Source organism: Artemia sp. Qi Xiang Cuo, chromosome 4, assembly GCF_049724085.1.
Source record: "Artemia sp. Qi Xiang Cuo chromosome 4, ASM4972408v1, whole genome shotgun sequence".
Lineage (NCBI taxonomy): Eukaryota > Metazoa > Arthropoda > Branchiopoda > Anostraca > Artemiidae > Artemia > Artemia sp. Qi Xiang Cuo.
The window spans coordinates 80,521,733-80,540,389 of NC_142797.1; the positions used below are offsets into that span (position 1 = coordinate 80,521,733).

At 34.1% G+C, this 18,657-nt stretch overlaps 1 protein-coding gene across 1 annotated transcript in view; it reads left to right on the forward strand.

The window, feature by feature from the left end:
* Nucleotides 1-18,657, forward strand: part of LOC148953483 (uncharacterized) — a 208,442-nt gene that overhangs the window by 85,777 nt on the left and 104,008 nt on the right. Inside the window, exons 12-13 of the mRNA XM_089087977.1 lie at nt 3,777-3,993; nt 11,090-11,227. Coding sequence (XP_088944103.1) covers nt 3,777-3,993; nt 11,090-11,227 — 355 coding nt within the window. The remainder of the gene's footprint in view (nt 1-3,776; nt 3,994-11,089; nt 11,228-18,657) is intronic.

Consider the following 18,657-nt stretch of genomic DNA (forward strand, 5'->3'; position numbering starts at 1 on the left):
AAAATTGAAAATTAGGAGATTCTGAAGGATGATATTCCTGCAGTCTATCCCCTTTGCCTGCCTGATTTAGCAAATAGGCTATTCATTTTGTTCAAACATCTTTGAAATAGGCCACGAATTATCCAAAAACGCTACAAACACTACATAGAAACTACTACCACAGGGGAAGCGACCACTCGTGGAACATCCTTGCTTCGAAATTGGTGATCTGTTTCGAACGACCTGACACGGTTCGGTGACTTTATAATGAAGCCTTGTAAAATTATCCGGACAGAGCGAGGTGTTGAGGATATACTTTAACTATAATGCAAATAAAGTTAAAGTATATCGTATTGCTCCCCCTAAGAGTTAAATGTAAATATGTCTCACAAGGCAAACTGGAAGGTTTAAACCTGACAAATATTACTACTACTAATACTAATAAATTACCGCAGAACCAAGACGCCTGAGGCCAACGCAGCTACGCACTGTCTATTATTCTTCTGTCTTAATCTACCTATTATTTATTGTTAGTTGGTAGTTACTTGTCCCGAATCTGTTGATTTTTATTACATGCAACTATGTTGAAACTATTATTTCATTATATACAAGCACGACGGAATTACCAACCGAATTACCAACGAATTACCAACGTTGAAGCGAAGGGGTGCAAACCCCCTTCGCTTCAACGGGTAATATTTAACAAAACAAACGAAAGTATAGAGAAAATTGAAAATTAGGAGATTCTGAAGGATGATATTCCTGCAGTCTATCCCCTTTGCCTGCCTGATTTAGCAAATAGGCTATTCATTTTGTTCAAACATCTTTGAAATAGGCCACGAATTAAATCTTAAAGCTGACGAGTAAACTAAATTATTTAACGGTATCTTTTCTTTATCATTAAATGGAATCAAAAAGATATTCCCTTCACCTTTCTTTCGAATATATTATCTTTTTATCCTGATTTAAGTATGAATCTCCTTGAGTATACCCTAGAACAGAACACAATTTGAACTTTACTGAAAAAATACAAATGAATGTGCATTGTCAGTTTAATATACACATACTGATATTTAGTAATCGAAATGTTAAAATTATTTGATTTATTAAAGTTATAAAAGTAAGTTATAAAGCTGTTCGTTTTGGGTTTCATTTATTTGTCGATGCTTTATTTGTGGTAGTTTCCCGCTTGGTAGATTATTTGATTTTTTTTTTTTGCTCATTTTTTGTTTAATGGAGTTCTTTACTTTTCTTTGAAAAGCTTATTTTGTGGAAAAAGTTTTCTAAATTAATATCTGTTTGTTTTATATAGACATAGTCTTTTCAGGGAAAAAGAAAATAATGCTTTAAATCTTTTCATTTTTTAAGACTTTATAGTTTGGCCGCCTATTTGTACGCTGGAGAAAAATTTTCAGCAATTTTTAACAACATACACCCTTTTAAAAATCTAGACACAAATAGTACTGTTTAATTTAGTTTCATACCACCTCTAGTTGACCTGAAATGGAGAACTTGATACCATTCGCAAAAAAATCTGTTTACTTTCTTTGATAGCTTGGATACACTTACGCTATTTTGATTTGGTTAAATTTTAAGAGCAGAAATAGTAGGGTTGGCGTCGGAGGGTGGGAGTGGAAGTAGGAGTAGTTGCCCTCAAATCACTTTCGACTATTAAAAAGGGCATCAGCCCTTTCTGTTTTCAATCGAATGAACCCTTTTCAAAGTTCCCACGACAACTCCTTCGATACGAAGTGCCCTGGTCTAAACAACAACAACAACAAAAAATAATACTTTATACCCACATCGATCTTTATTATAAAAATGTCAAGCCTTCCAATCACTTTCGACTATTAAAAAGGGCACAAGGCCTTTCGATTTGCAATCGAATGAGCCCTTTTGGAAACGACAACGCTTTCTATAAACACCTTATATGCCCCCAGGGCATAAATTACAACCCTTACCCTAAGGTCTCTGGGGCTAAGGCTGTGGGGGAGTGTCCTCCTCAAAAACATAATCTCTATCTGGAAATCAACTACGCTTAACAAAATGGCTATACAAAAATTTTGATTGGATGTGTTTGATAAAATGTTGGGCGTGAAAAAAGTGTTAGTTGCCTTCCAATCACTTTCGCCTATTAAAAAGGGCACAAGCAACTCCAATTTCTAATTGAATGAGCGCTTTTCGAAGTTTCTACGACAACTTCTTCGATACGAAGTGTCCTGCTCTAAAGGAAAAAATTAATAAATATTACATTGTGACATAATTATAGCCCTTGTCCTGAGGGTTGTGGGGGAGTGTCCTCCTCTTTACTTAATCTCCGTTTCTTGTCCCGTTCTCGTTCTCGTCCCTGTTCTTTACTTAGGCAGCGCGATCGTGCTGCCTATGATTTATCCAACAACTCTCTATATAAACCTTATATGCCCCCAGGGCATAACTTACAATCCTTGCACTGAAGGCTCTGAGGGTTTTATCATCCTAAAAGACCTAATTTCCAGAACGTTCAACTACGTTGAAAAAAATGGACATGTCAAAATTTTGATTGGATGTGTTTTGGAAAATGGTGGGCGTAAGAGGGGTTTTGTCGCTATCCAATCACTTACAACTTTTAAAAAGGGCTCTAACCTTTTCAATTTCCAATTGAATGAGCCCTTTTGAAGTTTATACGATAACGCTTTCAATAATTACTTTATATACCCCAGAGTATAACTTACAACCCTTGCCTTGAGGGCTCTGGGGGGAGGGGTTTTCATCCTTGTAGACCTAATTTCCCAAACTTTCAACTACGTTAAAGAAAATGGCTCTCAAAAAATTTTGATCGGATGTGTTTGGGGAAAGGGTGGGCGTGAGAGGGGAGTTAGTTGCCCTAAAATCACTTTTGACTATTAAAAAGTGTACTATTCCTTTGAATTTCAAATTGAATGATCCCTTTTTCAAGTTTCTACAACAAATATTTCAATAAAAACCTTATATGCCCCCAGGGCATAACTTATAATCCTTGCCCTGAGGGTTGTGGGGGAGTGTCATCCTCAAAAATTTATTTTATATCTGAAAATCAACTAAGCTGAATAAAATTGCTATCTCAAAATTTTTATTGGATGTGTTGGGGAGAATAATGGGTATAAGGGGGGGGGGGGGCAACTATCCCTCTAATCACTTGCGACTATTAGAAAGGGCCCTAGCCCATTGAATTTCCAATCAAATGAGCTTTTTTTGTAGTTTCTACGACAACACCTTCTTTAAAAACCGTATATGCCTCCAGGGCATAACTTATAAACCCTTGCCCTGAGGGCTTTGGGGGAGTTTCCTCCTCAAAAACATATTTTCTATCTGGAAATCAACTACGCTGAACAAAATGGCTATCTGAAAACTTTGATTGGATGTGTTTGGGGAAATGATGGGCGTGGGCGGGGGGCTAGTTGCCCTGCAATCACTCTCGAATATAGAAAAGGGCACTATCCCATTGAATTTCCAATCGAATCAGCCTTTTTTATGTTTCTACGACAACGCCTTCTATAAAAACCTTATACGCCACCAGGTCATAACTTAAAACCCTTGCCCTGAGGGTTGTGGGGGGGTGTCCTCCTCAAAAACAAATTTTCTATAGGCAGCGCTAGCGCGCTGCCTATGATATCAGATCTCTTTAAAATGTTTCTTCACTGCAATTTTCCTGAACACAAAATAGATCTTTTGTTGTGTTGATTTTCTTTATCTTTACTTTAACTGATTCTCTGAAAAAAAAAACTTTCCAATTGAATTGTAACTGTTGTAGTTTCGATATGTTTTTTTTTTTTTTTTAGTTTGACACCGTATTTAAGGATCAGCTCGTATACACTTCGGATGGTCTAGATGTCAGCTTAGTTCAAATTGTCTCTTTCGCTAAAGGTACATTTGGAGAAGTAGAAGTCGAAACAGGCTTAATCATGAAAAACTTTTCGGAAATAGGATCAATTAAGAATGTTACTATACCTGGTGTAAGCATCTCAATTACAAATCTGGAGTTCTTGTCTGAAAAAGGTAACGAATTTTTTCAAAACCTTCCATGGTCGCATATCCATAGACTTTTGAGGGCCTGGGGCCAGATCTATCCCTGAACTACCATGGGGGTGGGGCCTAGCTCTATCATGAGATAGTTTGAAAGGACTCTATAGGTCGTATCAGTACACTGAACTTTCAATATACTAGATTTGAGTTAAACTCAATATGACAAGCCCAAGGCCCTTCCAATAAAAGAAAAGCTTTGAACCAATAGGCTCACTTCTTAAATTTTAATAGTTTTTTATCTTAAAGCATATTTTTAGTTGATTAGGATATCTAGAAATGTCGCTTCGTGTATAACTATTTTTTTATTTTCTTTAAAACATGAAAAAAAAAGTTTTAATATTTAAAACACATCATACTAAAGACTAATATATTTTTTCTTATTCTTAGAGACTAATTTTTCTTCCTTGAAACAATATAATTTTCTACTTCTTTTATTCCCCGCGCAACAATCTATCCGTCTCCTTGCCTTTGTTCTCTTTTAGCGATATTAAGACAGTATATCTAACTTATCTTTTAAAGTTTTCAATCTTAAACCTTAAGCAATCTTACAAGATTATAACCAGAAATATTATTAGGTCGTAGCTATCTGTTCTCATTGTTAATTGTTTTCGTTCTATACAAAAAAAAAGATTACATGGACCTAACCAAAAAAGGGAAACGCTGCACCAATTAGCTCACTTCTTAAGTTTTTAATAATTTTTAGTTGATTGGGCTGTCTAGAAATATCACTTCGTGCATATTGATTAAAGTATATTTAGAGTTTGAATTCTATTGAATTTAATTCACGAGGTCATTAGAAAAAAAATATTATCAGAAAAAAAAACTTAAAATGTGTCAGTTAACTGTGAAGAATAACGAAATAGACATTCTGTAACTTTCAATTACTGCGTCTGTCTCCAGACGTATTTTAAAGGTAAATACGAACCTCAAATAAATACTCATACTCATATTGAAGACGACAAATAAGAGGTAAAAATTAGTTTTGTTCATTTTTGGATATCCTAGTTTTGTCCATGCTTTTATGCAACTCGTATTTTATGCAACTCGTATATTTATGCAACTCGTATTTTATGCAACTCGTATTTTATGCAACTCGTATTTTATGCAACTCGTATTTTATGATCTCGTACTTTCACAGCTCCTATTTGGTCTAACTACTAACTTCGAAATCTTTTATAGCCACCAATAGTGACTAATCATAATTTTATGCTTGTTAGTAATTAAATTAAAAAAAACAAGTTTTTTTAACTGAAAGAAAAGAGCGACATTAAAGCTTAAAGCGAACAGAAATTATTCCGAATTAAAGTTTTCTATGGTTTTAAAAAATGTAGTTGTGAGTCAGAGTCAAACTTTTGTGTAAAGAGCGAGGCGTTTAGGAGGGAACAACCCCTTTGATATACGGAATAATTTCTGTTCGTTTTAAGTTTTAATGTCGTTCCTTAATTTCAGTTAAAAGAACTTGTTTTTTTTTATTTAATTTCTGAATTTTTTGAATTAATGCAGTTTTTTTGGTTTTGGCTCATGAAATTTGCATATTAATTTTACTGTTTTTGGTTAAATGGCTCTCTCGAAAGTTGTTTAATTTTATTTACCCGAACGTTTTTATTAGTAATAAATATAGGTAACTTACGAATGAACTTACGTAACCAACTTCTATATTCGTATATTTTTATTACGTATATTAGGGGGAGGCCCCTTAGTTTATACCTCACTCTTTAAGCTAAAGTTCGATTTTTTCCAATTCTTTATGAATGACCCCTTAATCAAAAAATCCGTTAATTAGAATAAGTAGGTCTTAAGAAAGTACTAAAACAACTTTAGAGTAAAGAGCGAGGTATTGACTAGGGTGCGAACCCAATCATATACGTAATAGTTTCTGTTCGTTTTAAGTTCTGATGTTGAAAAGTTTTCAGTTGAAAAGTTTTTCAGCTGAAAACTTGTTTTTTTTATTTCATTTCTGATCGTTTTTTTTTAGATAATGCTAGGAAATCCGACACCTCCTTTATAGCAATGTCCCTTCCCCTACGAAAACTTCCTCTATGGAAACATCTTTCCATGTAACCCCCGACCCCCCGCCCCCCATACCAGAAAAATACACCCTGAAAACGTCTGAGTATTTCCCAATAACCAACGCTATATGTCAACATTTAGCGAAGTTCATAGCTTGCGGCCCTTCCCCCGGGGACTGTGGGGGGATTAAGTCATCCTCAAAGACATAGTTATTATATTTTTCGACCATGCTGAACAAAACGGCTATCTCAAAATTTTGATCGGTTGACTTTTGGAAAAAAAGGAGCGTGGGAAGAGGGCCTAGCTACCCTACATTTTTTGGTCACTTTAGAAAGGGAACTTGAACTTTTAATTTCCGTTCGAATGAGCCCTCCCACGATAATCTTTTGATGAGTATGACTAAAATTGATGAAAGCTATATATCTTAAATCAGCATAAAAATCTGATTCTTTTCCTGTATCTATTGATATCAAAATTCTGGTTTTTAGAATTTCGGTTACTATTGAGCAGGGTCGCTCCTTACAGTTCTTTATCACGAACTGCTTGATAGCCAACTTACCCTATGGATGGCTTAAAAATCTGGCTGATAGATGTACTTTCTATTACAAGTTCACAAAGTCAGTGAAACCTCTTTTTTTCAATTTTTTTGCTGTGTTTAAATCTGCTAAATCCTTATGTTAAAGAAGAAAAACGATTTTGCCTTTGCGATACTGTAAAAAAAAATTGATTTCCAACTAAATGTTTTGCTAGAATTCAAACAAGTAAAAAAATACCACTTTTTCTGTTGGATTTGTGACTTGCTTATTGAATTCAAACAAGTAAAATAAAAAAATTCAATTTTTCTGTCGAAATTGTGACTTGCTTATGGGATTCCAACAAATTATTGAAATTATTGAGGTTTATGCACTTTTTAGTAGAAAAATGTAATTTTCGACGCAAATACGTTATATTAATCAAAGTAGTTTGGACTTCAACAGTAATTTGAAATTACTAGAATATCGTATGGAATTTGACTATGGTATCATTTAAAGTGACTTTATGTAAAAATATTCTTATGAACACGCATAAATTTATGTACAAACATTTTTACCTTATAATTAATTTTGTGGAACAATGGAAATATACCATATTAATGTTTTAATCACTAATGGCCTATTGAATAATTACAGTGTATTAATAAAAGAGAAAAAATCTTTTTTGGACTTTTTTGCTTAAATTCAAGTTCGGACAATGAACTACTTGACTTATTAATATCATACTCTACGGAATTATTTCTGTAGTATGATTACCTGGGTTTCGCTGGAAACCAACGATTCTACCAAACTTTATGATAAGCAGAAAAGTCTGGCTCTGAGCAGTAGAAGGACCAGGGTTGCCATCGAGGTTACGTTCGTACCATTTTTGGTACGTTGTAAATAAAACTGCACGTTTTACGTTACGGTCCTAAAAACGTTACATTGTTGTTACATTTTTGAAATTATGTTAAAATTATGTTACGCTTTTGAATAATGAGTAAGTTTCACATTTTCTGAGTAATCCATTTTTGTTTCCCCGTGAAAAAATCCGCTTTTCCCATTTTAATTACACTGAAATGAGTATCGATATTCTTTCATATCGCAGTCATTTAATCTTATTACACAATAACTGAGTTATTAGGATGAGAATATACCCAATTCGCTTACTCGTATGATAAGTTAAGATAACATTCTCTCTCATGAGCAGAAGATTATTATTTGTTTAATGACAAGTGACATTAGTCAGTTAGTAACCTCACCAACTTTCAATTTCATCAGTGCTGAGTTTGAATCTTGTTCCGTCAACAGTTATACTGAAATTATATGGAGAAGGAGTTAGGTGAAGTCAGGAAGGAAAATATATAATAAAAGGAGTTAAATAATCATAAAAGCTATTTGCTTTATAATTTCTTTTTAAATAAGTGATTATAAGATGATGTGGTACTTGTAAATTAACTTGGACACACGCGAGAAGTCATGTTTGGTTAATGTTAATGGAATGTAACAAAATATGATGAAAATATAACAGTTTAGAAACAAATTTGGGCTATATATTTGCACATTCGGGGGGTGGGGGCTAAACCATAGTATATATTAATTAGGTAACTTAACCTAAGTATTTTTTCCCTTCTAAACCCCCAAAAAATAGTTTAAATATTGTTGATGCAATGACAAACCGCGCTTCGCGATCCAATTCTCTATTGACTGATACCCGTTTGACTAGTTTCCTTCAGCATCTATCTTGCATGTGTACCAGCTAATTGACAAGTACCGATGATAATATTATTCTTTGAGTAATAGCTTCACCCCCCCCCCTTCTGATTGGGTCGACAAAATATCAGGTTATATAAGTAACTTGCTCTTTTTATATGGGATTTGAACAAGCTGATATTAGCAAAATATATGAAACTGTAAAAATGAGCCATTTTTGGTTATATCTAAGCATTGAGGAGGGGTTGGGATAGTTAAGCCGGAATTTTCGATTTTATGCTAGACTTTTTCCGAATATCATGGTCACTTTTTTTACATTATACCTCCCTCTTCATCTAAGGTCTCATATATAACTGTACAAATACATTTCATCGTTGTGTCAAATCTTGTGATTTCCAGTTCGTTTTTATTAACTCACTGATCCTTTTGTTCCATATTCCATTTATTTCTTTGTCATACAATTTTTTTTTAATTTGTGAACTATTTTTCAACCACTTCCGAATGTTCAGTTACCTCCTACTTTTATCAGCATAGCACAACGATAACAGCACTTCCCGAGGCGGTGTTAACTTAGGTTTTAATCTTGCATGAGACATTGTATTTTTTTTTTAATTGTAACATTAAAATATTGAAAAGTTTTTTTTTTAAAGAATCCATAAATATAAGTGAAAATCCCTGGCAAAAAATCGATTTGTTTTTGCATATTTGATCTTTTTTATTTGTTTTCCTCAACTCATCGACTTTTTCCGTTTATACATTTAAAACCTAGGTTAATTTGGTATTTATGTTATGTAAAACTCAATGCTTTTTTGTGCCCCTTATCTTTGATTATATTCATATATTCTTGAAAAAAAGAGTATTTCTCTACTTTTAGTTCATTTTAAAAAGGAGTTTAATTTTGTTATTGTTTGACCTCATCCCTTACAAATTCTTTGTGCGTGCCTGGACTTGTGAGACCAATAAAAACAGCTTTAGGATAACATTTATTTCTTGCTTTCTTTTGGTTCAAATTACAAACGTAAAATTTATGTAAAATAACTGCTTTTTCGTATAAGAACTGAAGACAATAATTGAAATATTTTTTGTTCAATAAAATAAAAACAAAACAAAAACTCTGAAACTCGGAATTGCTCAAATCTTCATGTTGAAGCTATGTAAATTTGAAGCTTGAGGAGGTGAGACTGAGACCGAACCAATCCAAAATATTAGACGGGAAGGGAGTGATTAAAATGATTGTTTGGGTGTTTTTAAGAATCTGGATTTATTAAGACCGTTTTTATTGAAAATAAAAAAAAAATCTAGTTGATTATCTTCTTTTCCAAAAAACTATAAATTGTTTCTTTATTGGTTTGCGTTTTATCTCGTACGTATTTCTCATCAGCTTTTGGTTTGAAACACCAATAAGGGCAATTAAAAACAGCAACAACAAAAAAAGCAAAATAGTAGCCTGGGCTTATATACACGCATTGGAGGGGGGGGGGTCTATCTGTTGTGCAGGTAAACTGGAAGCAGTACTGAAAGTTGAATAAATAGGAACTTGCTGAAGGTAAAGAAGCATGAATTGTTGTTATTGTATACTTTTTAGGCACCTTTTAAAAGTTAGAGGGAGGATTTTTAATGATTTTCAAATTATTTCAAATTTTCAAATTATACAGGCAATAATGTCCTCCCCCCCTTTTAAGTATCTCTCTTGATAGCAAAATTAAGGCAACCTGCCTTGAAAGGAGACTTTCCTATCAAAAGTTGCGAAACAGTTACGTTTTTAAGAGTTTGGACGCTACGAAATTTTTCGGTCTGGTGGCAACCCTAAGAAGGACCTTTTCGGGCTTACAACCGCTTACATCTGAAAACTGGTCATTGATGACCATTCTTGGCAGCTGTTAGAACATCCAACTAGTTTATTGTTTAAAAAGATTGTAGGCCTATTAAATTGAACAATGATAGTAATGGAAATCCAATTAAAGAACAGGAAATCCAACAAACACGATGGAAACCCAATAAGCATCTTAAAATAAATCATGTTGTGTTTAAAAATTCAATTTGGGTATATGAATACAACATTTTTCATTCTCAACAGGTTGGATATTCAATTATGATAATGGCATTCCAAATAATCTCTAATATGCAATTTAAGCTGTTGAAATTCCAATTTTGCTGTTAATAAACATTGCAAACAATTTTTGTTGAATCTCAAACAATTTTTTTCTACAGTGTAAAACGCATTGTTAGACTTTCTTTGATTTTTTGCAATGAAAAGTTTAGAACATTATTATTTGCAAAATAGCAATCCCATAGAGACAAATGATATAATCCTTTTTGCAGATTTCTTGTTATTTTAGATCTATTATTTTGGACTTGAAAAAAATTATAGTGAAAAAAAAATTCAGCGTTCGACTTTGTCACAGAAATTCTCAAAACACAGTTAGACTTAAAATTCAAATATTTCAAACAAAGTTTAAAAATTAGTCTTGTTCTATGCAAAGCAAAAAGACAAGAGGAAGAATATCATCTTGCGGGATCTCTCTCTGGTTGAAAAAAAAATTTAAGGATAAATTTTTATTTCGTTTATTTTTATTTATTTATTTTATTATTATTATTATTTGCCCTTTTTTTGGGGGGGGGGAGGGCTAAGGATGGCTGGTAGTAATTGTGTATGTAGGGTTTTGTAAAGGGTGATGTCTCCCCATACAAGTTTAAAAAACTTCGGGTTTTGTTGTTAATGTGTTTTATTTTTTTTAATATAACACTTTTTCTCTCTTAATCGATTCTGCTCCATTTGCTACACAAAAACTTATTTTTCTGGCAATTCACTAGCTAAAACATATCCTTTTCAGAATTGAAGATTGACTCAGCTCTTTGTAACGAAGATACGTGCCAGCCAGGTCAACTTTGTGTCCTTGCTGCAAGCGAGACAGGATATCAATGCGAATGTCCGTTTCCCCTGGTTTTCATAAATGGAACCTGCGTTGAAGGTATCTGAAATAAGCTAGTTTCCTAGGTTCAGTTCGTTACCACGAATTGTCTGATATACTAAAAGATAATGAAAATTTAATACATTAGGAACGAAATTGTATATTAAACAGGTTATATATTTGCATATTAGGGGGGGGGATAAAGTTCGACCTTGCTCTATAGTCAGAAGTTTAAACTTACCTCTATTAGAAGAACTGCATCCCGAATTCAGATTTAACATTCAATTTCGTCAGAAATGAACTCCCATCCCCTACTGTGTAAATATATATCCTGAATTGGAATATACATGCAGCGTAGTAAATCTCAGGGAAGTAAAGCTAATTCTCTCCGAATAGAGAATGGTAAACCGGTTTTTTGCTGGTTCAACTAAGGAGACTTCTCAGTGTGTACTGGCTAATACTGAAGTGCCAACTTTTCTTTCTGTAGTTACAAAATATTAAAGGCCAGTTTCCATGAGCAAAAGTTTTACCAGTGTATCCAAATCAAACAGAGAAAAACATTATGCGGAAACTAATTTGCTAAATTCGATAATGGTTTTTGCACTTAAAAATGCAAAGATGTTTTAAAAACATGCAAACAAATCACTTAATGAAATTTCTTGAGTTTTCCATTGCGCAATATTTCATATTCATCCTCCGTGAGATAGTCTAATTGTTTATATTGTGTCTACCGCTGGCCAACTAGACAAGGGGTGACTTCAACCTGTCTTTGTTTTGCTCGAGTGTGCTATGTCTTAATTTCTTTCATTCGTTTTTGAGGTGAAACAATAAACTTATTGTTTGTACTTTATTTGGTACAATTTATTCAATAAAAGTGATACTATTGAAATAAATATTTGGAAGAAATAAATAGTACAAAATAAGATAATTAGCCTTTCCGAAAGAAGCTTTAATAGGTAAGTCTACAAGTAGTAATTTGAAGTGCTTAATAAATCTTATAATAAACAAACTAATGCATAGCTTAGAGTTTAGCTATTCCATGATGCATACACATCTTTCGAATTCCTTTTTGTTAACATGATTTAAGGATTAGCCTATATTTTACTCATTGAACCACTAGATTTTATCCCAGTTTAATAGCAATCAAAGGCTGTGTTCTACATCTTTCTGCTATAGCAATCGGAAAACTTAAACTTTCTAGAGTTCCATGATTATATTTTTTGGTATAAATTGAGGATTAGTACAGGTCATAAGGAGACATGTTAAGAAAACAATTCTTACTTCTCAATATGCAAAATTATCCTAGTTAACATATTATCTAAGGGGAGCAACTTTATCCTCACTATTTTTCTTTTTTTTTCCAGTTTTACAATAAAATATTTCAACATTATGTCTTTTCTCCAAGTCTTGAAAATTGTTTTAAAACAAATACCCAAGAGCATCTAGCTAATCTAACCTAACCTGAATTTATTAATATTAGCTTATTTATATCTTTTTGGTAGATAGCAGTGATAGTGTTTAACTTCCCTTTATAGAATAATTGAAAAAGGAAAAATGCAATCAAACATGTTTTTATTTCATAATTTTGTTAAAAATAATTGTACAACAGTGAAAATATAGATAATAAAGGTGTTCTCCCTGGAAAATATGGTAACTAGGATAATTATGCATATTATGAAGTAAGAACTGCTTTCTTAACATGACTCTTTATGACCAGTACTGGTCCTAAATTTATACCTGTTTTTTATTCACTCATTTTCTGCCAATTTTTAACATACGTTTTCTATTTTCAAAATTAACGGGCATTTGTAAATGAAGCAAAAATGAGAATTGAAGATCCTCCTCATTAAAAATTGAGTTTTTCCTAATTTTTTAAGACGTTTGAGTTTCTGGAAGTTTAAAAAAATAGATGTAAGAAATTCTTCTTGAAATAGTGCTTACTCTGCAAAATTTCTTCGATTTTCAAGTTGATTCAACGCTAAAAGATAGCTTTGCACCTTATTTTAAGGGCACACTGTTAAAAGTGCCACACTAGTAAGGCTAACATATTTCTAAGCCTGTTATTTGGCGTAAAGAGCAGTTCGTGATGCAAAAAGAGCAGAAAATTTCTAGAATGCTTAGCAGTTCTTATGCTAAATTCACCAATAATTTTTAAACCCGGAAATTGTGTGATTATAAATCTTTTCATCAAATGTGAAGACCTGAAACTTAGTCGTTTAGCCTAGGATATATGTTTTATTGTATCTTGTATGTTAAATTATGTCAAAAAACGAGTTTGAACACGTTAAACAAAACGATTTTATCAAAGGTCTAATTTCTTTCAAGTTCAAAACCAGGCAATTTTTCAGAATCATATTTATTGCATATTTTGTGCCATTTTGGCATTGAAAATTGGTATAAAATTTACTTTGGGTGTTGGATGTTTGTTGGGCTTGGGGATGGGAGGATGAAGTAAAAAAAGATTTAAGGGACATAGAAACTTCCTGGGATGGAGTAAGGAGGGATACTTTGATTGGGATAGAGGAAAAGCGTGCTTAGCTGTGCTGGCCTTAGGCGGCTTGGCACTGCGGTAAGTTATCAGTAGTAGTAGTATACAATTTACTTTATACATAACGTTTTTTTGGGGGGCGTCTTTGATATTAAGAATGAAGACAACAAATGAACTCGAGAAGATCTCAAATGAATATCAAACAATACCTGAGCTTTAGCTAAAAAAGTATTTTTATTATTATATACGTTTTTAATATACATTTATTTTTATATTATTTTTATTATACAAGCAATAAAAGTCTGTTAAATCAGGTTTATGCTTTCAGTGTCAAAGTAGTTAGCTGAGACTCAACTTTGTAATATCGTAAGAATAAATTACCTTAGCGTCATTTGTGCTTTACTGAAAAAAACCTTTAGTTTGAGCAGTAATTTTCAATTGTCACAAGATCAACAAAAAAGAAAGGAAATCCTTATAATAACCAAGATTACAACTGATGAATGTAGAATAACTGTTTAGTATATAACAATACTTTGGCTATCCTCTGCCAAAACCAAGTATCTACATTTTTCAAGTTTCCGAGAAAATCGTCAAATAGTGATTTTTTTCATTTTCTAAACTGGAATAGCTGATGATGATACAAAACTTTGTCAATAGGTATTCCGGAGTCGGCATAGTAGGAAGAAACATTTTTTTTCACATTATTTTTTTAAACTTCAGTAAATGTAGATACTAGGTTTTGGCAGAGGTTTTCTTTGCTAATAAACTGAGTATTCCACCTCCAAAACTTAGTATCTACACCAAATTTTATTTTAAAAAAGATCTTCTAGGAACAATGAAGATAAACTGCTACTTCCAATAAAAAGAAAGGAGAACTGAACCCTTAGCTTATCAGAGAGGTTTATTCTTCGTATGGGTCGTCTTCATCCTCGATGAGATCTAGGCTTTCATCGGAGACCAGAAGATCCTTCCAAAATTTCCTTCGATTTGCCGGCATCATCAGACACAGTTTGTTAACAATCGAAACTTTTTTCTGGCTTTGAACACCCCTCGGAACAGAGTTGGGCTCGGAAAACTGCTTGATATTGAATCTCTTCTGAAGAAACAAGCATTGCTTTTCCTCTCCGTCAAAATCTTGGAGGGATTTCATGCCGCAGAACCCCTTTTGAAAGGTAGCTGCAACAACTAACTTTAACTTTGGTTGGGGTGACTTTTTACCAGGATTTCTTTTCTTGTATTTACAATCCTGAAATCCTTCAATTCTATTGTAGAAACTCCCTTCCTGAAGTTTGCAACACACTCAACAAAGTCAGGAAAGTCATAGTTTTTCCTCTTTTTTCTCATTTTCGTTTCAATGTTGCCGTGTATGCCGTCTGCTGCATTGTGCGTGTGCCCTTTTGTCAGATACTTTAACGTTATCCAGTTGGACCCTTCTTCTCTGTTGACCATCATCACAAGAGAAGTATAAAGCACCCAGTTCTTATTCTGACTGGAACAATTGTCCATCCAGAATATGAATTCCTGGACATCCCTCTCTGCTGTAACTACAGTATAAACAGAATCCACTATGTTTTCGGAACCCCTGCCCCTCAAAGCTTCGCCCCACATCACACAAAAAGAACGGCCTTTTCCTACAGACGCTGCATCATACTGGTCGACACGGGCAAATTTTCATTGAAGGCAACAAAAAGAATAAGGAATATTGCTTCTTTGTTCCCCGGCATGTCGGGTAACAGAATCACTTTTTGCAAGTCAACTGCGAATACACATATTCCAGTTTCTCCACTTTTAGTTGTGTCACGTCGATAGGCATGTGTAGCCTTCCTTGCCGATTTAATGTGTTCTTGCCAGTGTCTCCTGGAAATATCAACATCGTTAGTCTTATTTGCAGCAGCAGAAAAAGGTTCAAATTCTCCATTAACACCTTCATAACTGCTGTTTTCTTTGCTGCTATCATCGTTCTCCATGAGATTGTAATTTTCACACTCAGGACAAACATCAAATGCTGGCATCTTTAGCAAACTGTTCATTTCTTTCAACTGACGTCTGGATGTCCCGTGCGACACAATTGGTACTGGATGAACGAGGAAGTTTTAATAACAAAGTCCTGATGCATCAGATCAACTGTCAAAGAAGATGGCAGATATCTGAAGATTGGTGCAACGATAATGTGGCGTAGAGAGTCTAAAAGAAATGACATTATTTTTCATATTCTCAACTACTTCTGGTGGTAGCCTGTTGTGAGGACTCTGTCTACCTCTGAAATCCATAATGCGCTAACCAACTAGCCTAGCTTCCCTCTTTTTGCTCAATTCAGTTAGGAAAGAATCCGATTTGAACCCAAAAGTATTCATTAACAGTTTCTTGCAAACCTCCATCTTCACTACCACAGTATTATCTTTCTTCGGAAGGTAGTAGTGTCTAGTTTCATTTTTTTGGTAGACTTTAACTGATTGAGGGTCACACTCTACCGTCCGTATTCTTATGCACTCGAGCCTCACACAGCCCGCCAGAAATTTGGTTCTTAATGCATAGCCTCCTTTCCAATACCTTTCCCAGATGTCTTGCTTGGTTCCAATGTCAAGCTTTTTACATTTTTTTTACATGTAATATCACAGTAGTTTTTAATAAAAGGATACTTGCACTCAGCATTTTCTTTGTTTGCCTCTTCACTTCTGTTTCTTTTTCTTCTAGGGTGCTCCGTATTCACATTTTCTTGTTGTTCAGTATCGCTTATTTCATGATTTTTTTTACCATTTACTGACACAATTCTTGCTTCCGTATTTCTTTGTTCTCGTATGTCTTGACTGTTTCCTTGAGAGCTAATCTCTACCATTACAATAATCGGCTCTGTTTTCCTCAGAACTACTGGCGTTCCTCAAAACTTCACTATCACGGATCTGCTTATTAGCTACAAGAGTTTCAGTCACTGTACCACAAGGCATGTCAAATGGCACAAATGGCTCTAGTTCAAAGACATCATCAGTTAATAATGGTTGCAATTCATGAAACCCTAGAAGTTCAGACTCATTAACAGAAGGGTCTTTGTCAATCTGGGTATCTTCGTAAGCTGTCGTCTGCTCAGCTGAGCTTCTTACAGCAGTAGGTTGTCCAACGACTACATCCCTGCCTGCAACTGCTTGGCCAAACCTGAAATAGGAAATACATAATTTGTCTTTTCCATTTTCTAATGCATATTTTTTTTTTGTACTAGATTCATAATTTTTTGTGAAAATTCCTATAGGCTGTAGTGAGTCAGCACCTCCAATTGTAAAAACTCAGCATTATTGTTTTCTTGAGTTCTTAGCCTTTTTAAAACTGCCAAATGACTTTGCCGACAGGATTCAATCCTTTGCGGCCTGGGATAAAAATCAAATGTTGCTCAGGAGGGCAAATATTGTGACAGTTGGCGAGATTTATCAGAAATTCTTTAGCCAATGAAAATAGTAATACCTTAGTGGAGCATAGTACAAATGGGATACAAGATGGTTCCAGCTTAGTGAAACAGAAAGCCCAAATTGCTGAGACCAAAAAACGGAAGAAATCTTTGAGTAACGCAAAAAATGTTAATAGACAAACCGAATCTAGAAATGAACTTTGAAATCAGTCGTTTTGTAGGATTAACTCGACAAGGTAGTTTTTACGGCTTAGGGATGAGATTGCAGTACCCACGACCCCGCGAGATACCCAAGACCAAAAATCTTTGTAACGCTCCTCTTCCTATATCTGAGCTGATTCAAGTTAACACAATCTTTTTACCAAGGTCTGGTCTACTACAGGAGGGCTACGGTAGCTTAATATGCTTCACAGGTTCAATATCTTGAAATATCTCAAGAAATACTGAATGGAAGAAAGCCGTTTGGGTCTAGGGTTGTAGAGTAGATAATGATCTATAAGCCTGGTCCTCTACTTGAAGTCAGTATTTCATTCTAACAGAGACTACATAAATTGAACCTGTGAATATTGTAGCCCCCCTGTAAGTCACGTTCAGACAAAAGCAAGGTAAAATTTTACTTTAGCTACTTTTGGCTATCTTGGAAAGGGGTTATGTTAGAAAAATGAAACTTACAAGGATGGGTCTACAGGCAATTTCCCGGGAAGATATTTTGAAGTACCTACCTCCAATCCATCTCCCTCTAGAGGATCCTGACCTTTGATGACCTTTAAAAATCTGTGTGTTATAAAAGGGAAACCTTTCAAAATATATCTTCTGGTTAAATGAAGCACAACAAAATTAGTTTTAGGTTCACAGCTTTGCTCAATCCCAATTTATAAGGTTTTAAGAATATACCACTACATTACCTAATATTTTGAAAAACACCATTGATATGGCTTAAAATTCCATTGAAATAACAGGAATTGCATTTTCAGAATTAAAGCCGGAGAAAAATAAACTGACAACTGAAAATTAAGGTAAATATTTTTCTGTCGAAAATTCAATAGGTATAGATGTAGGCAAATTCCAGGACCCTCCAAAGGGAGAAGGAGTGGAGGTAGGTACTTCAAAATACCTTCCCGGAAAATACTTTAGCCTGTAGACCCATCTCTGAAAGTTTCATTTTTCCTAACCTAACCCCATTCCAAGATAGCCAAAAGTAGCTAAAGTATAATTTTACCCAGACACAAAAATACAAGTTCTACTTACTCTGCATTTTTTTTTTAACTCTTTGCATTGCTATTTGCACAGCGAGTCTTGCAAATAATTCTCCTCTTCTATTAGTGAAACCCATCATTATTCTTCAGTCTTCGTTGTTGTTCTTTCCAAAAATTAAAAAGAAGAAAGTGATGATAATGATGAAATTTTGCTGTTGATTCGCGAAATCCGTAGATGCTTGGTTTCGTCTGCTCGGTTTTCGCTACAGATACTAGGTTTTGCCACCCATTTTCCTGCTGGATGTAGATACTAGGTTTTAAAATTCTAGTATGTGCATACAAGGTTTTGGCTGTGGAAAACCGGTAAAATACGTTTCTATCAATGTAGATACTAGGTGGTATCTCAGCA